This window comes from Sphaeramia orbicularis, chromosome 4, assembly GCF_902148855.1.
Source record: "Sphaeramia orbicularis chromosome 4, fSphaOr1.1, whole genome shotgun sequence".
Classification (NCBI taxonomy): domain Eukaryota; kingdom Metazoa; phylum Chordata; class Actinopteri; order Kurtiformes; family Apogonidae; genus Sphaeramia; species Sphaeramia orbicularis.
Window position 1 is genome coordinate 1639216 of NC_043960.1, and position 20864 is coordinate 1660079.

The 20864-nt window shown below is 39.3% G+C and overlaps 1 protein-coding gene and 4 non-coding genes across 5 annotated transcripts in view; 1 reads left to right on the forward strand and 4 right to left on the reverse strand.

The window, feature by feature from the left end:
• The window catches only part of hmcn1 (hemicentin 1), a 169073-nt gene that overhangs the window by 79879 nt on the left and 68330 nt on the right, over positions 1 to 20864 (forward strand). Inside the window, exons 20-32 of the mRNA XM_030132214.1 lie at positions 843 to 955; positions 4144 to 4303; positions 5498 to 5663; positions 10540 to 10667; positions 11514 to 11765; positions 11940 to 12035; positions 13214 to 13408; positions 13506 to 13636; positions 14360 to 14507; positions 15160 to 15286; positions 15412 to 15566; positions 15957 to 16235; positions 18886 to 19167. Of these exons, the coding sequence (XP_029988074.1) occupies positions 843 to 955; positions 4144 to 4303; positions 5498 to 5663; positions 10540 to 10667; positions 11514 to 11765; positions 11940 to 12035; positions 13214 to 13408; positions 13506 to 13636; positions 14360 to 14507; positions 15160 to 15286; positions 15412 to 15566; positions 15957 to 16235; positions 18886 to 19167 (2232 nt within the window). The remainder of the gene's footprint in view (positions 1 to 842; positions 956 to 4143; positions 4304 to 5497; positions 5664 to 10539; positions 10668 to 11513; positions 11766 to 11939; positions 12036 to 13213; positions 13409 to 13505; positions 13637 to 14359; positions 14508 to 15159; positions 15287 to 15411; positions 15567 to 15956; positions 16236 to 18885; positions 19168 to 20864) is intronic.
• trnas-aga (transfer RNA serine (anticodon AGA)) lies at positions 17559 to 17640 on the reverse strand. The gene has a single exon. It is a non-coding gene; the product is annotated as a tRNA-Ser (tRNA).
• trnas-aga (transfer RNA serine (anticodon AGA)) lies at positions 18260 to 18341 on the reverse strand. The gene has a single exon. It is a non-coding gene; the product is annotated as a tRNA-Ser (tRNA).
• On the reverse strand, positions 20096 to 20177 carry trnas-aga (transfer RNA serine (anticodon AGA)). The gene has a single exon. It is a non-coding gene; the product is annotated as a tRNA-Ser (tRNA).
• trnas-aga (transfer RNA serine (anticodon AGA)) lies at positions 20613 to 20694 on the reverse strand. The gene has a single exon. It is a non-coding gene; the product is annotated as a tRNA-Ser (tRNA).

A 20864-nucleotide genomic window follows, 5' to 3' on the forward strand; every position in this document is an offset into this window, starting at 1 on the left:
TTAATTTCCCTTCACACTCTCTGACCGTTTGTGTACAGTACACTGTGAGGTTATTGTTTAGTTTAAGGCAGATCTTAATCATTTCTACTGAGTGCAAATGTTGAAACAAAGCAAATATAAGACAGATAGTAAAAGAGGGAGAGAAACAACGAACAGAGGGAAGAGTCAGAGAAATAGCACATTTAGCAGAGGTTTTTTATAGCACTATTGAATTTTTATCTACATTTAACCTTTATCATCATGCATAATAACAACAACAGTAATAATAATAATAATATCCTCTGCATTTTGCATTTGTAAGTGAATATCAAGTATTTTCCTCTATTTAACTTACTGTCATATAGATGTTTATAAGAAGTCAGCAAAGTATATAATTAACTGAACAGAAAAAAACACCACCATTTGTCACTTGATGGGTTTTACTAGTGAATTAATGTTGCAAAAGGTAACAGTGTTTCCACATTCACTATGAAGCCTCTGAATGTCTAAATGAGTCACAATGGATGACAATAAAAAGCTGAGAAACTGCGTTGTACCTCAGTTATTTCAATGTATGGATAGAGTTAGTGTTGAAAATGTTATTAAACACTTTAGATCAGTAGATTCTTTTGGTCACTGACGGCTGTTTAGGTCTTTAAGGGTTAAATATTGTACTCTGGGTTTCTCCAGATGCTTCTGAGTCACACACAACAAAACGAAACAACCACACCTACTGACTGTATAATACACAAAACGCATTCTCTCATCTATTAACTTCTAAGAACCTTTTATTTACAATTAGAGTTATTGATTGCTGAAAATTAAACAAACCAACTGTGTCTTTTTTCCTGTTATGGTTGCAGTGATTCCCACCATTCAGCACGGCCCTCAGGTTTTCAGCACAATTGAGGGAACACCCATCTCTCTGCCCTGTCGAGCCAATGGAGTCCCCTCCCCTTACATTACATGGGCAAAGGTATGTAAAGGAAGCCATACAGGGTAAAAGCCTACACTTCCGGACACTTGAAATGCACATTCGCAGTCAGAAACGCATCACGGCACAGCGAGAGACTGTGAAGGTGCATTGTATGGGTTCCAACGCAAGTATGGACAAGTATGGAATTTGATTTTATAAATTTCCAGGTCTGGAAAAGTATGGAAAATGGAAACAAATATATGGAAAAATATTCATGTTTCCAAGACTGTTACCACTGTTCTATTTTCTAAGACATAAAATTAGAGCTGCACAATATATCGTTGGAGCATCATCATCACAGTGTACGTGTGCGCAATAGTCACATCGCAGGTGCTGCAGTGTAAGAGGCAAACGAACTCAACGTGTTCTCATCTAATTTCAACCTGGGTACCTGGCACACACTGCACAGCCATCCACCAATCACAATCATTCTTAATCAGTTTGCCGACGCAGACCACGCCCCTGCACATGGAGTGAGTCAACATTGAAAAAATGAGCAACGAACAAGAGAAAATCACCAAGAATGAAGACTTGGTGCCAAAAAGAAAAGCGACGTCAGTTATCTGGAATTATTTTGACTACAAGAAGGATGATACTGAAACATGTGTTCTGTGTCAGCAGTGCCTTACACCTGTGGACACAATGAGAGGAAACACAAGGAATTTGAAAAATGCACTCAAGGAAAGAAGAAACGCACCATTTTCATTTTCTCGATTTTTTTCACAAATATGACAATTATTGCAAAATTACAAACTACAGTGAGTTCAGTACTATTCTGAGTTCAAATGAAATGATTGTTTTCCTGGTTCCAGTTGATTGATTTTGATTAGCAATAAGAACTGTATTTGTGTATTCCTCACCCATGTCTGCTCAGGAGTGAAACTCAGAGGTGAACTGGACCTCTCTTCAATTGTGCACAACCATTCCCTATAAAAGACACCAAAATGGAGTAAAGACACATTTGTCCACAATGCCACCACTACTGCAACCGGACAGAGATGGGTCCACTGGCATGTTTCAGCTGGACGGAGCAGACGGGCCGTAGACAGGCTGTTTGGACTCCACCACTCTACCGTTGTACACCTTGCTGAGCGTTACCACACCACCGGCTCCTCCAACCACCGTCCCGGATCTGGACGACCGCGTGTTACAACCGCTGCACAGGACCAGGACAATCGGCTGGCACATCTCCATGACAGGTTTCGTCCACATTGAAGCATGCCAATGGCCACCTGTCTCTCCGGTTGCAGTAGTCATGGCGTTGTGGACAAATGTGTTTTTGCTCCATTTTGGTGTCTTTTTATAGGGAATGGTTTTATTTCTGAAAAAATTGAGAAAATGAAAATGGTGCGTTTCTTTTTTCCTTGAGTGTATATTAAATCAATGGAATTTATCTTTAACAAAAAAAGCCCCAACACCCTGGCAATTTATGAAGATTTTTTTTAAAATGGACTGAACCTACTCTGATGTATTTATTTATTTGTTTGTCTTAGGTCCATATATTTTACGTTTTTATCATTAGGATTTGTTAGACCATTTACGTCAGCACCACACAGCTATTATATCCTCCTGAGTATTTTTTCATATTGCCATATATATCGCAGGGTTAAAAAAAAATCACAATATCAGTTTTTTCCAATATTGTGCAGCCCTACATAAAATTAGGAATATCTAAAAAAAGAAATGGATTGATCTGTTTTGTTAAGGTGCTTGCTAGCAAAACTAAAATGTTAGTGTGAGAGCACATACAGTAGGCTACGCGTCCCAGAAGACATTTGGGCAGATTGACAACTTGAATGGCCAGCCTTCTGCTCTTATCCTCCTCCAAACCCATTTTAAGGCCCACCCAGGTGTCATCAAGTTTCGCTGCTGCTTTGACGGACAGGTGATGTCCACACACTGTTCGTGTGTGAGTTATTCAACATGCATGTATGATCACTGGCAGAACTCATAATGGGTAGATGTAAATTCTCTGACGACTGGCTCATAAATCCCAAATACAAAGAGTGGTTGACTGGTTGGAATTTTTTTTACCAGCACCCCCGGAAATTAGGGTCTGGAAAAAGTATGGAATTTTGAAATTTCAAATGTGTAGTCATCCAGAAATGTAGGTTTTTATCCACTGTCAGCGCTCTTGTTATTATGTTGGACTCGTTCCAGTGTCATTGAAGACTTTCAGGTTCCTTCCATAACCCCAAAAATAATTAAAAGGAGTTTAAATTGAAACTAAATTAAAGAAGGCCATAAAAAAGAGCCAAGAAAAATATACATGGTCAAGATTTTGGCCGTATATCCACTGGTAGTAAAATATCTGGGGCACAAGCTGAGACTCGTGTATAAGAACTGCTCTGTGGCCAAAGTACGCAAAGTTATGCCATCTTAAAGTTTTCACTGAACGCACATTCAAGAGGCATTTTATAATGTTTCGACTCACAAACTCTTGACTTTGAGTGCCATTACACAGCTCATTTGGACTGGGGGTGTGAAGTATGTAAAGTACTTAAAGGAAACAGGTGATGCTTGGTGTCAAAGGTCAGGATATATATGTTTTTCGGCACGGAGGGAACTCCCCTGATGGCCTCTGGGAAGACAATAGCATATGATAGGAAAATACCCGTGTGTCTGTGTGAGAACATGTGTGTGCCTTTTGTGTTTCTCCATGAAATCAGCTTTAACTGTGTCTCTTCATTTGTACGGGATGCTCATCTTTTGCATTTGCACTTTTGTGAGTATGTGCAGAGCCCCTCCCTCTTTTCCATCTCGTACACTAGTTGGTCTGAGTTGTAAAAGTGATGCTGTTAAAGTGAACAGGGCTACGGGGACAGATGAAACTAGACCCTGCTAAGCTCTGCACCAGCTGTGATTCCCTCTGATTCCTTAATGTTCGCTACAACGTCCATCATATCGAGTCAAGTTTGTCATTTTACGTCTTTAATGTATATGCGTTCATCCTACATCCTATTTATGTCAATTGATTTGAGAGCCACTAAGATTTTATTCCTTATTCTTTTATTTTTTTATTTTACAGCAGCATACACAGCCATAAATGTTAGCACTGTTAGTAGGTCAAACCTCACATCATCTCTGGTGTTTATACTCCCTTGGACTCCTTGTCATGTGTTAATAAAACTGGGTTAATTAAATGATCTGTGGCCCCTGCCCTCATCCTGCTACGATTTGTTTTGTAGGGTGGGGAGCTGCTGAACTTGGGTGGTCCGGCCTTCTCCTTGGATTCTGACGGAAGCCTCCTCATCGCCTCCCCTTCTGGTAACGAGACTGGAGAGTTCATCTGCACAGCAACCAATGCCGCTGGCTTCGCCTCCAGGAAGGTTCAGCTCACTGTCTACGGTAAAGTCCATGCACGTGTAGTCACTGCCTTTAAGGATATTCACTGTTACAGCATTACTACATCTGTAGCATAACAACGGCTCCATCTATAAAAATAAAAATAAAAACAGGCAAAAGAAAGGATGCGTCAAAATGAGAAACATGAGCAAAACAGTGACTTAAAATCTCCAAATGATGCGAAACATCAGAAAAACTATGACATTTTTTAAGTTGATCTGGGCCTAAATCTTGATTATTATATAATCAGAATGAAATAATAGGTTAGTGAGCTAGACAATAGATCTTGGAAATCCTGTTTCAAGAAATCTTACCAAGATAATTTTCACTTGTTCCGTTGGCAGATTTTTTTTGCTTAATTCAAGATTTTTTTTCTTTTGCTGAATTCAAGCAAAAAAAATCTGCCAATGGAACAAGTGAAAATTATCTTGGTAGGATTTCTTGAAATAAGATTTTCAAGACCTATTGTCTAAAAATAAGTTCTTATATCTTACTGAAAAGTTACTCTTTAGGTGATTATGTCTTATTTTAAGTGTGATGAGATATTTTGACTGGAAATTAGAAAAATACACTTGGTAAGATTTTGATTTTTTCAGTGTGCTAACAAAATTTTCAGTCAATATCTGTCCTCTTTTAATACAACATTGCTTGACAAATTGCCCAGATACAATAGTACACTAAACTTGGGTATATTATTGCCCAGAATTTCAGTAATTACCTGGTGAACAGTCTCCCAAAAATATATGATTTTAGGACAAAACCAAAATATGTTTAATACTTTTAATGTTTTTTTTTTAACTGTAATCATTCATTCATCATCATTTTTCAAACCCATTGTAGCACCAGTGGACATCATGCACTGATGATGTTTTGTTCTTGTACATTTTTCTGCATTTTGATCTGAGATTCAGTACATTTTATCATCAAACATCTAGTTTACTATGGTCCATGTTGAAGAGTACTACTGAAATGCCACAGTCTGCAGGAAAATATTCTGTTTCCTGTACATAATTCCATTGGGTTTGATAAGGAAGATAAATAATTGTTGAAGCAAAGTCCATTTTTATTTTTCTTAGAAAAACTATTTAAAAAACCTGTAAAACTCATGCTACACACTCATAATTAATTTTCTGTGAGCTCCACTGCCCAGGGGTTCTTGGGATACTAATCCAGATTTAATTGTATATTTGTGTTCAGTTCGCCCCAGATCTAGTACTGATGGCACTGGAGCTCCTGCAGAACCACTAAAGACGTCAGTGATCGAGGGTGAGGATGTCATCCTGCCCTGTGAGGTCCACAGTGTGCCCCCTCCCACCATCAGCTGGGCCAAGGAACGGCAGCTCATTTCCCCTTTCTCTCCTCGGTATAACACACACACACACACACACACACACACACACACACACACACACACATATATATATATATTTTTTTTTTACAGATAAAACTAATTTTAATTATATACAGCTGTGTTACTGAACACAGTCACAATGAAATGATTAGTCTAACTCAGGATTTGCAAAAATGTGAGCAGTGCTCTCAAAAAGAATGAAAAAATAAGATTTTACAATCTGCTGTCTTTTTTTTAATAATTTTATTTTTCAAGACGGTTATCAACAGAGAGGAAAAAAACAAAAACATAAAATAAGAACATCTAAATAATCAAATGACTAACAGTATACAGGGAAATACAGTTTCCTAAAGAAAAGAGAATATATAAATAAAAAATACATAAAAAAGATTTACACAAAGTCCAGTTGTCTTAATAAGGTATGTGTCCTTCATTTCTCCCATATTTGATCAAATTTCTCATTTTAGAGTCTGTTGTAGAATGTGATTCGCTCCATCACAAAAAGCGTGGAAACAGTTTGATGCCTGTCTTCTAGGATTGGAGCATTACATTTAACCATTTGTAGTAATAGCTATACTCAACATTCCAAACAAACATTTAGTGTCCTTATTTGTGTCCTACACACACTCATACTTATGTACATTGTTTATATTTTCTACTTTGACTTCTTGAAAACTGCTGGGATACTGTAGTCATTACTCAGTAAGATCAGCTCTACAGTATATTTTCTCTGACTCTCGGTAAGATACACAGCACACAAACACAGTAACATGAGCAGAACACAAGCATAGACAAAAACTCATTCCTGCCTTTAAATATGCCCTCGTGAATGCAATTTTCACCATAAATAAACATTTGAAAAAGTCTTATTAGCTTGGCAATAATCTTAGAGGGAAATTTATATTTGTATGTCTAAGGCACAAAGACAACTCTGATGGTGTGTGGATTACTGTGCTGTGTTTCAGGAGTTCTCATGACCTCAGGGTGCAGTTTGCGGTTTTATAAGATGACTGAGTAATCATACTTTTCTCTGTGATCTGTTGTACCTACTGTGTGCCTGCCACAGCATCTGTAATTGTGGTTGATGGTGGATTAGTACGAATTACTGGAGTATCTGTTTACAGTAATGACTGCATAAGTCACTGAGTGGAAAACAATCACCCTGTGTATGTGTGTGTGCTTGTTTTGCATTCGCTATAATAATGGCTTTTGCAGACCAAGTCTATATGTTTCAGATGTGTTTTTAATATGTCATTCTTTAAAAGTTGTTATTGTCAGAAACCTTTTGTTATTGTAGTCAAAAGTAACACACACATGCACACTTGAGGTGATCAAACCTTGAACTGGATACGCAGATATTCAGAGCTCAGCCTCAACATTCAGTAAAATACAAGATCATCGTCTGTAGTTGCCCTCAAACCTCAAACTGTTTATCACATTTTCTACAAGAACAGGTAATATTTGTGTTTCCAGAGACACCAGTAGATTCATAATAGTTTAGCTGCCACACTGTCTCTTTTGTTCATAATATTTCTTCTTTCTTTCTTTTCTTTATTTATGGATCCCCATTAGTCTCTACCAAAGCAGAGACTATTCTTCCTGGGGTCCGTTCCCAATATTAAAGTATTACAATTTTTACATTTTTTCATAATGTTTACACCCTGTCAAGGGTCAGAAAAGTAGAAAATCAGTCCTGTTCTGAAAGCTTTACTGAAGGACACAAGTTTCAGAGTGTTCATAGCCTGGCCAAAAGAAAATCCCACCTTGGATTTAACTAAACAAATTGGTAAGACCTTTCCATTGGAAAATTAGTACAGTGACTAATATGTTTCAGCTGGAACAGGATGTTTAACCCTAACTGATGTTGTGAGTAACTTCTCATTTATTAAACAACCATTAGTTTGTTAGAGAGCATCAGGATTGGACAATGGAAGAAATAATCAGACTTACCGTTGAAAGAGTGGTTCAAGGAGTATGAGATATAATTTCCAGACTGGACCACATTGAGAGTCTATGGGATGTGATGGAAAAGACTTTACACAGTGATCAGACTCTCTATCATCAATACAAGAGCATGGTGAAAAATTCAAACAACTAGGGACTGAAATACTTTTAAATGGAAGGCTCTGGCACAACCTCCCCTACTTCCAGGGTGAAGGAAGAGGGAGAAAAACTAATTACAAGTTAAGAACTCTCCCAGCACTTGACATACAGAAGAACTTTATTTCACTCTAAATATACACTGATGAACACCCCATTCATTTTTGGTATTGCATTAACAATCACTCTTAAGTCATTGAACTCTGCAAGTATTGTTCCATTCTCCAAACCTACATGTTCCCTCAAAACAGCGGATAATGAAACACACTCAAGACATTACATGTTGAAACTGTCAAGAATTTATTTGTTATTTTTTCTTCTTGACAGTAAACAAAAAAATTTATTTGCATTTGTTTGTGTCTCTCTGATGCAGCCAAACACTTTCCCGAGCGGTGGGGGGGGGCTGTGGCTCAGTTGGTAGAGCAGGTCGTTCAGTGACCCGAGGGTTGGTGGTTTGAATCCTGCCTCCGACTGACTGTCCACATGTTGAAGTGTCCTTGGGCAAGACACTGAACCCTAAATTGCTCCCAGTTGGGTCTGGCAGCACCCTGCATCCACTTATGAGTGAGTGGGTGCGAGGTAAAGCGCTTTGGGCACCATAAAAGTGTGGAAAAGCATTATATAAGTACTGACCATTTACCAAACATTCGATGATAGGATATGAGATATGTGTAAAATCTACTGTAGCCACTGACTGAAATGCGCTGCAGTGGTGTAGTCCAGGGTATGCGAAGTATACCTACTTGTTTTTCAGTCAGCATTGTGTATACCCACATCTACAGCCCCCTAATGTGCACAATTCAGTCGTATCTGCAGCCAAATTTCCCATTTTTTCCCCTTGGGATGGTGAAGCCATGACCCGCCCTACTCTACATCTAATTGGCTAGTACTCAGTACCTTCACTGATTAGATTGGTTAACTTTAGACATGAGGACTGATTAGCCAATCAGAGGCAGAGTAGGGCGGGTCATGCCAAGGAAAATATTGCTCACTTAGCGCCAGACCCAGGGCTCTGCTCAGCGCTGTCCACCTCTGGAACCTGATTGGCCTCCTCAGGTGCCAGTGCCACCCCAGTTGATTGACAGGTCACTGCACGTCTTGTTGAAAGATGTGAGGTTATTGGAAATGCGAACAAGAAAGGCAGAATAAACGTCTTTCAAGTGAGTGACACATATCGAGAGAGCCTTCTTTCATGGAATACATAATTCTGAGGTAAGTTTAACTCTTTCAGTGCCATGGGCCGATTAAATCGGCTTTACGAATACAACCTTTAAAGTGCCACGGGCCGATCAGATCGGCTTTGGAGAACACGCCACATTTGTGTACAAACAAACCATCCACCCCCATTTCTTTCTCACATTTTGATGACGTTCTTTCTGTGTCCCCCTTTTGAGACCAAGCAGACGGGAATTTGAGGTCACGCGACCGAATAATATTTTTCTATCTTTTTAATGTTTCTTATTCTCCGGTGTTTCATCAGAGGGAGCCCTCCATGCCGGGGGGCGGCTGTGGACTCCGGGGGCTGTGGCGCCTTCTCTCACTGGGGTCCGCTCCTTTCTGGTGGGTGGGGGTCCCAGTTGGCCCTCTCCCACTAGTTGGGATGCGAGGCTGTGTTGCTGGTGCCTGGTCGCCGGGGTCGGCGGCTGCATCCTGGTGCGGATGGCTCCCTGAGACAGCGCCTCCTAAACTGATGTTTTACTTTTACTTGTACATTTTTGTTCTGGTCTACCCGTGCTCAGTCAGTCTTCTTAAGTATGTGTGAGCTTGTGGGTTTGCATGTATGTGTGTGTGTGCGTGGGTGTGGGTGGGGGGCGGTACTGATTTTTAAACTGATATGTAAAGCACTTTGTGCTACAGTTTTTAATGTATGAAAAGTGCTATATAAATAAAGATTATTATTATTATTATTATTATTATTATTATTATGAATTATGCAAATTACGATCAATAATGAATCGGCTGCGTCCGGTGTGTTTTGAATCTAATTAGCAATCGGTCGGATGTTACCGAGCGGTTTCCTGCAGGATTCTTCAAATATTATAAAAACGACGCGAAATACTGAAAAACGGCCAAATCTGTGGCACTTTTAAGGCTTATTAGCCCCTTAACTGTCTGGCACTTAAAGAGTTAAGGTGGTTTCAGAATGAGTCACTTTTAAACTACTGGACATGTGACTGCACATTTAGAGAAGAGATTTTGTCGCCAATAGTTAAACTGTGTGAGTAGGCTGACGTTATGAAAGGCTAACGTTATCCCATGTTTGCCTCATGTTGAATCCATTTCCATTCATGCAGCTGCTTGTGTGAGCTGTAAAACCTACAAACTGCTCCTGATCAAGTCATGATAATTTTATAATAGTGAGCAAATACTACTGGTGGATTTTTGGGTAAACTAGATAGAGTAGTCTGACATGTCACTGTTTCTAAAATGCCGTTTTTCTGGACTACTGGAAAAAAAATAAAATAAATGGGGGGGGGGGGGCAAAAATTGAGAGTATACTCACTTCTCTAGGGACCACTACACCACTGATGCACTGGTCTGTATTTAGAGTGAAATATAGTTCTTTTATGTGATCAGTGCTGCTGGAGTTCTTGACCTGTAACTCTGAACAGAAAGAAATGTTGTGACATTCACCCAGACTTTGGAAAAGTGTTGCATATCATAAACAATGGCGTATGAATTTACCTGTAATCAAAGCTAAAGCCCGTCCAATGAAATACTGTGGTTGCACTTTTGAGAGTGAACTTGTATTCATATTCTTTCTTTCTGTGTATTTGTGTTCCTTCAGGCACACTCAGCTGTCCTCTGGGTCACTGAAGATTTTGGAAACCAGAGTCTCAGACAGTGGACTGTATGTGTGTGTTGCCTCTAACATTGCTGGTAACCTTACACAGTTCATTGAGCTGAGTGTTTTGGGTAAGACTACCAATCTGCGCAATACTTTTTATCTAATATAACTGAATATCTCCCATAACTTTTATTTCAAAACATTATGTTTTAGTAATGCAAATATTTCTAAATGGCTGCAAATCCAACAATATTTCATTTACAGCTATCTGAATGACAAGGACATTTATTTAACCTCCTCAGACCCAGGAAATGTCAGCAAAGTACCAGCTTTTTTTGTTTTTTTTATTAAATCAGTACCTATATTGGAAACATCATGATGCAACAGTTTTTTCAGATGCAGTTTTTAAAGTTTTTATGGAATGTCCTTTGTGGTGGACAGTTTTCTTTTCTTTTGTATAAAGTTGTGAAGCTCTTGTCCACAGATGTGGACAGAAAACCCATAGCTGGGTCTGAGGAGGATAATATAATGTACATTTCTATGTCATGACAATAGCGGAAAAAATTACTAGACCACCCTTGTTTTCTTCAATTTCTTGTTCATTTTAATGCCTGCTACAACTAAAGGTCCATTTGATTGGACAAATGTAACGATAACAACAAAAATAGCTCATAGTAGTTTAATTTCAGAGCTGATATCTATCCATTTAACATGTTTTCTTGATAATAACCAAAATCATTTTAGTTCTTACATCAATATCTATGGCATTGTACTGACAAAAACAGTGCTTTGAGGCATTCATGTTTTCTTTTCTGTCTCTTTTAGTCACATGGTACGCACAGGAGTCAGTACTTGATTGCATAACCATTGTTTCTGAGGACTTCTGATGGTCTAATAATTTTTTCTGCTACTGTATATCTAAATAAATAACATACAGGTAAGTAGATACTTCATAGACTGTCTTCTGCCCTCAGTGCCTGCCAGTATTCAGCCTGGTCCCAGAGTAATGAAGGTCCAGGTGGGTCACACTGTGGAGCTGCCCTGTGTGGTTCAAGGTTTCCCAGAGCCCCTCCTCACCTGGACAAAGGATGGTCAGAGGTACCCCGTCTCACCTGATGGCAGCCTGATTCTGAACAATGTGGGTCTGGGTGATGAGGGAACGTATACCTGCACGGCTACCAACACTGCAGGAAGAGATGAGGCTCGAATTCGGCTTCTAGTGCAAGGTTGGTACCACTCAATAACTGGTTAAAACCCCTCTGTGTTGTTTCTTTACTTAGAATGAGCTAATAAGTTGTATGTAGAACATAATGTCAAGTTAATTCTTTAGTTTTTCAATCTGGCGCGATAAAATGTTATGTGTTCGATGTTTTATGATGGATTTTGGCTCTCTGTTTCAGTGCCCCCAGTGGTAGAGGTACTGGAGCCCCCCTTCAATAGTCCCCTGCAGGAACGAGTTGCAAACCAGCGTATAGCTTTTCCCTGCCCTGCCAAAGGTACAGCATAATGTCTTTTGACATTTTTAAGGTGAAAAACAAATAATATTTTATTTATTCTATTTTAGAATTTATTTATCTTTCTACTGAGTGTGAAATTGAGTTTAACACTATTAATGGGGTTGTATAGTGTTGATTTTCTGAACTCTCAACAACAAAGGGAGGTCATATACCAGAACAGGATGTACAGGTACATCTCAAAAAATTAGAATATCATGAAAAAGTTCAGTATTTTTGTCATTCATTTCAGAAAGTGAAACTCATATATTATATAGACTCATTAGACATAGAGTGAAATATTTCAAGCCTTATTTCTTGAAATTTGGATGTTTATGGCTTACAGATAATGAAAAGCCAAAGTTCTGTGTCTCAGAAAATTAGATTATTGCATAAAATCAATAAAAAAAGGATATTTTAAACAGAAATGTCAGGCTTCTGAAAAGTACGTTCATTTCTATGTACTCAAGACTTAGTTGGGTCTACTTTTACATGAATTGCTGCATCAATGTGGCATGGCATGGAGGTGATCAGCCTGTGGTACTGCTCAGGTGGAATGGAAGCCCAGGTTGGTTTGATAGTGTCCTTCAGCTCATCTGCATTATTGGATCTGCTGTCTCTCATCCTCCTCTGGACAATCCTCCATAGATTCTCAATGGGGTTCAAGTCAGGAGAGTTTTCTGGCCAGTCAATCCCAGTAACACCATGGTCATTGAACCAGCTTTTGGTTCCTTTGACAGTGTGGGCAGGTGCCAAGTCCTGCTGGAAAATGAAATCAGCATCTCCATTAAACTTATCAGGAGAAGGAAGCATGAAGTGTTCTAAAATGTCCTAGTAGATGGGTGTGTGGACTGTGGACTTCAGAAAACACAGTGGACCAACACCAGCAGATGCCATTGCACAACAAATCATCACTGACTGTGGAAACTTCACACTGGACTTCAAGCAACGTGGATTCTATGCCTCTCCACTCTTCCTCCAGACTCTGGGACCTTGATTTCCAAATGACATGCAAAATGGACTTTCATCTGAAAAGAAAACTCTGGACCTTCCACAGTCAGTGATGAAAATAGAAATGCTACACATAACCTCCTTGAATACTTCTATATTTTCTTCTAGACACATATCCTTTAAGCAAACTTAGGTTTTCTTAGACATTTTCCCAACCCTCTGTCCTCCAGGTCTTCCCAAACCAGTCATCCGGTGGTTGCGTAATGGTCAGGAACTCACTGGTAATGAGCCTGGTGTCTCGATCCTTGAGGATGGAACGTTGTTGATTCTGGCCTCTGTGTCGCCCCTGGACAACGGAGAGTACGTGTGTGCTGCCGTCAATGATGCCGGATCCACTGAGAGGAAGTACCAGCTTAAAGTTAACGGTAATTGACCCGCTCCTGATTTGAACTATCACTGGCTGATTATGTCCTGTGTAACATTCTGAATATAAACCTGTTGCACTAAACGCCTTTTCTGCAGTTCCCCCAGATTTCCGTGACGGTGAATCACCAGGAAACTTTTCAGTGGTCCTGAACCAGCCCACCCACTTAGTGTGTGATGTGATAGGAAGTCCAACTCCGGTTATCACCTGGTACAAGGATGGGATCCCTGTAGGTTAAATTACATCACATTAAAGCACAATGAAACCAACCTGTGTCCTAAAATGCATTATCTATACATCAAGTGTGGCTTAATGCATCCTCAACAAGAATAAGATCCTTGCTGGGTTAAAAGAAAGAAATCTAGAGTAAATCAATTAAAGTTATTGTAGAGGCTGAATGTGAATCTGATGATACAAGAGAGCCAGTGTTAAACTACTGTGGATCCTGTGCTCATGCATGTGTAACTTAATAATCAGGCCAGCCGTGGTGCCAGGACGCTTAAAGCTGTAATGACAAAATAATGATGATAAATTAGTATAAAAAGGGAGCGGCGTTACCACACACTTTGTTATAGTGTCCGTGTTTGCTGGCTGCTTTTTGTTCCTTTGGCTGCCTTACTAGTCTTTCCTTCAAGGCTCAAATGGGAAACTCAGAGCACTTACTTTAATCTGCTAATTTTGAGCAATTCTAAGTCAAGGCGCTCAGCTCTCTGACGGGTTTTGGCTGTAAGCAGCATCTTAACCCTATTCATATGTTGCGCGCCTTTTCAATTACTCTCCTCAGCGGAGTAGATCTTTTGGCAGTGATTGACTACATAAACCATAACTTTTTATTTTTGACTTTTATCTTGATATCTTACAGTTTCCCCATAATTACTGTCAGGGAGAATTTCCTCATCTGTAGCTTATGCTGCTTCTTTTTTTGATCTAATGTGTTTGTGCTGATCAACAGGTAGTTCCCAGTAACAGCATCCAGATCCTCGACATGGGAAAAACCCTGAAACTACTGAAGGCAGCCAGAGAGGATGCAGGCAGCTACAGCTGTACAGCCATCAACATCGCTGGCAGCACTGACAAAGACTTCTTCCTTGATGTGCTTGGTAAAGAAGGGCAGTGAGGAGTCATTAGTGTTACACAGAAGGAGCTCATTTATTTAGTTTGAATAGAAAACAGCCGTGCAAAGCAGCATTATTTAGTTGTTTTTTTTTTTCACTTAAGTTTTTATTGACATTTTCTGCACATATATTTGACAAAACAACAACAAACAAACAACCCTAAGGATTAAGGCACAAGTAAATTGAATACAACAGAAATGCCAGAAGGGGAAATCACATAGAAAATAAATGTTTTTTTTTTTTACCAAAGAAAATTACAGCAGTACAATATCAGTCATAGAGAGACATCACAATCTTATAATAGTTCTCATTCCATTTATCAGTCAACCAAATACAGAGTAATACAGTTCCATGTTTGCTCAAAAGTGTCCATCTTTAGTTGTAGACTCTTGCGGTCATTTGCTCCATAGTGTAGACCCTTTTCAGTCTCTGTACCCACTGAGTTACGGTCAGTGGTTTTGGATCCTTCCAGTTGACCACCGTTATCATTTTCTTAGTGATCAATAAAGTATCCGTAATGTGTCTTTGATCTGAACTAAACGTCTCCTTAGATATAGCTGCATTATTTAGTTTTGTTGTGAAAAAGCTTGTATGATGACTTGGATCATAAATGATTTTTTCTCTCTTTGTGCTGTAGTACCACCAACCATAATAGGATCCGCTTCTCCTCGAGATATTTCAGCCATTCTCAAACAGGAGATCAGTCTGGAATGCAAGGTGCAAGGGATGCCCTTTCCCACAATCCAGTGGTACAAGGACAGGAAGTAAGTTATATCCAGTAATTGAGTATTTAGTGGCCACATTATGGGCTGTAAAACAAAATGAGATGACCATTCCACTCCTTCAATGTTTGCTTTACTCTGTTCCCTCTCTCATTATATCCTTCCAGGCTCATTTTTCTTGGTGATCCCAATCTAGAGGTCACCAACAGGGGTCAGGTTTTAAAAATAAAAAGTGCTCGTCTCGGTGACCAGGCCCGCTACCAGTGTAGTGTCATGAACACAGCTGGCAAACAGTCCAGAGACTTTAACCTCAGTGTCTATGGTGAGTATGTTGGTTCAGTGTGGCTCAACAATGTGAGCTGTGAGGTTAAGGATTAGGGTTCAAGCATGGTTACTTTGATAAATAAATCTTTAAGCTACAGGAGGAATAAACTGTCCCAAAACAAAAAAGCAAAAAAACTATCTCTTTAATCTTTTATTCTCATGGTGTTTTTATTTAATTGTTTTTATCATGGCCGAAATGCATCATAATTTCATTCTGCAATGCATCTCTGATATAGTGTCTGAATGACAATAAAGAAATCTGAAAATCTGAGATCATTAATACAACTTGGGTACATTGTGATAAGACCACAGCTCACGTTGTAAGTGAATATGTATGGAATGAGTCATTTTATCACAGATTTTCATTACTTTTGTCTTTCCGTTCCAGTTCCACCCTCCATCAAAGGAGGTAATGTCACTACAGAAGTCACAGCTCTGTTGGACACGGTGGTGACTCTGGAATGTGAGGCACGAGGAGTTCCGCTGCCGACGATTACCTGGTTCCGTAACAGAGAACCCATCCTTTCACACCGCCAGGCCCAGTATGTGGAACGAGGACATTTTCTGAAGATCCCTCGAGCTCAGGCGTCAGACGCCGGCTTGTACACCTGCAGAGTGACCAGTGTGGCAGGGGTCGCCGAGAAGAGCTATGAACTGGACGTCTACCGTAAGAACATCATCTCTGTGCAGTCCATTCTTCCTGTCAGCTCAACATGACTACATGTTAAGAATACTGCCCAAAAATACTGTTCTAGGCAAAATCTGTTTAAATTTCTCCTAATATGTATTGCTGAGCTTTGAAGGTTATTATTCTACTAGTAAAAGACTTGAGGAATTTTAAGTATTGAAAATAGAGATGTGTGTAGCAGATAAGAATAATTTCAATCAGTTGGAGCTTGAAAACTTACAAAAAATTGATCTTTAAGAGTACAGATATTATATACAGGCTTGATTGTTAGATAATCATCATTAGAATACTTCATTAATCTCAGGGGGAAATGATTGTATGTTACAGTTCCTTCATTCAAGTATAATAAAAAACAGGAAAGAAATGAGCAGTACAACAAAGAAGAAAAAAAAATGCATATACAGGGTATCCCAAAAAAAAGACATAATTTGAGATGTCCATATTGGAGTTACTGCATGGGAGAATGATACTATAGGAGAAATGATACTTAATAGTATTTATTTTGGACATGAAATGTTTTATTCTACAAATTTCAAACTTCTCAAAATTCTGGGGGATGGTAATTTTATAATGTTCCAAAGTTATTACAAATGTTCAGTGTGTTGGTAGTGGAGTCCGTTTTTCCAACACAAACAGCCTTCCTCTTGAAACGTCTCATGCCACGTCCAAATCTGCTTTCCTGTTGGCACTTGCTGATGAAATTTTCTAACAAATTCACGTTGCGCATTCACATTTGACTGAGTTTGAGCGTACTTCAATACACAGAACGCCTTTTCTGTTGCACTAAATGGCATGTCTGTTCCTGAAAGCAGAACAATAAAATTATTACACTTTTTTGAGCAAAAAGAGCAAGCAAATTTTAAACAAATTTTTAAGTAAAACATATTTGCATTTCACAAGGGAAGGAGACTATTGTCCTTAGAGATGTCATTCATTCTCTGAGTCACTTAGTCCTTGTTCACACTGCTGTCTTGCCTGGTTTTACCTCCTTCAGCGCAGAATTGTCGCATCTGAATGATGTAGAAGTCCATTGAAATTTGATGTGACCCTCTCCAGGATTGAGGTTACATTCACACTGAAGGCCTAAATCTGGCTGAAATTTGAGGTTTTTTTAGTTACATGTGACCCATATCTGTTTTTTTTATGACTGAAGAATTCATTTTCATCACATCAGATCCATGTCATTTTCATTGTGGTCCTAAACGGTCTACATATGTGTTGTTTTGCAGTGTGATTTCAGTCTGAACACCAGTGAAAGTGAACCCTGGATGTGTTGCCAATTCATTGTATAAAACATTGCCCCGTTGTCGGCAGGATTCGAACCTGCGCGGGGAGACCCCAATGGATTTCTAGTCCATCGCCTTAACCACTCGGCCACGACAACTCACAAAATGTGCTTTGATATTACTTCTCTGTCTGAAAATTATTTACATTTCACAAGGTAAAGAGATTATTGTCCTTAGAGAAGTCATTCATTCTCTGAGTCACTTAGTCCTCGTTCATGCTGCAGGTTTTAATGCTCCATTCTGATTTTTGGATGAAATTTGAGTTTTTTTGCATGGTTGTTCACATTATACTGTAAATACGATGCCATCAGACTCATATGTGAACAGTCTTCAGTCCTAAAGTGACGTCACATGCAGCACAGTGTGTTTACAGAAGTAAACAGTACCTTGCCTGGTTTACCTCCTTCAGCGCAGAATTGGGACGTCTGTCACATTTGAAGGATGTAAAAGTCCAATAAAATGTGACATGACCCTCTCCAGGACTAAGGTTACATTTACACTGAAGGCCTAAATCTGAATTTTTTTAGTTATATGTGACCTGTATCTAGTTTTTTATGACTGTCTGAAGAATTCATTTTCATCACATCAGATCCATGTCATTTTCATTGTGGTCCTAAATGGTCTACGTATGTGTTGTTTTGCAGTGTGATTTCAGTCTGAACACCAGTGAAAGTGAACCCTGGATGTGTTGCCACTTCGTTGTATAAAACATTGCCCCGTTGTCGGCAGGATTCGAACCTGCGCGGGGAGACCCCAATGGATTTCTAGTCCATCGCCTTAACCACTCGGCCACGACAACTCACAAAATATGACTTCATACTACTTCTCTACCTAAAAAATATTTACATTTCATAAGGGAAAGAGACTATTGTCCCGAGGGAAATAATTCATTCTGTGAGTCACTTAGTCCTCGTTCATGCTGCAGGTTTTAATGCTCCATTCAGATTTTTGGATGAAATTCAAGTTTTTTTGCATGGTTGTTCACGTTATACTGTAAATACGATGCCATCAGACTCATATGTGAACAGTCTTCAGTCCTGAAGTGACGTCACATGCAGCACAGTGTTTACAGAAGTAAACAGTATCTTTCCTGGTTTACACAATACACTGTACAATACTACTAGACAATTTATTATCATTGTGATAATTAAAGAAATATACATAAATAAGTGTGCAGAAAATAGTTGTGTTACTAAAAATGATCTGGTTAGAATGTAGAACTAAACAGTCTGATGACCACAAGCCGGAATGATTTCCTGTGCCGTTCATTGGTGCAGTGATTCAGTGATATGGAATTTTATGCAAGCTCTTTCTACTTTCTGTTTTACACCTTTCTCCCACAGTGCCACCTACGATTGCAGGGGAAGATGATGGGCCGACTGAGAGGAAGGTGGTCCTCAGTAAACCTCTGATCCTGGAGTGTGAGGCAGGGGGACACCCGCCCCCCTCCCTCACCTGGCTGAAGGACGGGGTTCCTGTCCGTGATGGAGAAAGCCTTCGTGTCCTCGAACAGGGGAAGAAAATAGAAATCCGCTCAGCGACAGTGTCAGACTCTGGGCGCTACATCTGTGTAGCTACAAGCATCGCTGGGGAGAAAGAGATCAAATATGACGTTAAAGTTTTAGGTACAAAAACACACAACATTACATTTTGAACTTGCATGGTCATACTGACTTTACCAACATTAGCTAAAATTTGAACTTATCATTATCTCCATATTTTCAGGAATCCAATTTCTATTATTACATTAAAGCAAGACTAATTATTATTAATCAATAAGCTGATTGTTGATGCGTGTTATCCCTTTTAAATGTAGAAAATAAGAACGTTTTGTTAGATTGTTTTAATCCAAGCATATTGTTGAAAATAATCTCATACATATTTTATTGTTGTGCTTTCTCTGGTTTGCCGTTGATAGTATATTTTTCCCAAAGTAATATAACGTCAAACTATTCCCTCAAATGCATTTTAAATAGGGAAATCTCTCCTTAAAGACTGGAGAACTTCAGCATATAGTTTTGATCAGTAAAAGAAACACAAGTTAAATATTTGATTCATCATTTTCCAGACTGATACTTATGAGAAGACACATACCTGATGGGAAATGATTAGAACCTTCCCTGTTAGAAGTGATTTATGGCTGTTAAGAGCCAGGAAATGTATTCACCACTTATCTGGCTTCAGGACACACAATCCATAAATCCACCGTTATGCATTCGTGTGACCTGAGGAGCCTAAACCAGAAACTGTTTTTAAAAAGTAATCTACATATGGCTTTGTGAGCTTGTTTAACTAAAAATGTGGTTATTAGTCTTGTTACTTTAACGTATAATTCTTTGAGCATTTCTTCATTTAGAGTCAGACTGTTAATTCTCAATTGCAAACAGGTGCAGTCTCAGTTTGCCTTTAACAGCTTCGTACTCATGCAGACAATGAGGTATGCTGTCTGCTGTTTTAACCTCTTTCAGCAAATTTAATCAGCGTCACAAATCCAGAGTGTCATGTTAAGTGTTTCTTAAATAGCTTGTTGTGACAGCTGGGAAAACATTGCCCCGTTGTCGGCAGGATTCGAACCTGCGCGGGGAGACCCCAATGGATTTCTAGTCCATCGCCTTAACCACTCGGCCACGACAACTCATGAAATATGAGCTGATACTGCTGCACTATCTAAACCATGTTTACATTTCACAAGGGAAAGACATAATTGTCCCTCATTCATTCATTGTCTGAGCCACTTAGTCCTCGTTCACACTGCTATCTTTCCTGGTTTTACCTCCCTCAGTGCAGAATTGGGATTTCTGTTGCATTTTAATGATGTAAAAGTTCAATGAAATGCGTCATGACCCTCTCCTGGACGAGGTTACATTCACGGTAAAGGCAAAAGTGGCCTAAATCTGAGTTTTTTAGTTATACGTGACCCATATCTGGTTTTTATCACATCAGATCCAGGCCACTTTCGTTGTGGTCCTAAATGGTCTACGTGTGTTGTTTTGCAATGTGATTACAGCCTGAATGCTGTTGGAAATGAACCCTGGATGTGTTGCCAGTTCATTGTAGAAAACGTTGCCCCCGTTGTCGGCAGGACTCGAACCTGCGCGGGGAGACCCCAATGGATTTCTAGTCCATCGCCTTAACCACTCGGCCACGACAACTCACAAAATATGACTTGATAGCACTTCTCTATCTAAAACACATTTACATCTAACAAGGGCTAGAGATGATTGTCCCTGGAGAAGTCATTCAGCGTCTGAGCCACTGAGTCTTCATTCACACTGCAAGTTTTAATGCTCAATTCAGATTTTGTGATGAAATCAGAATATTT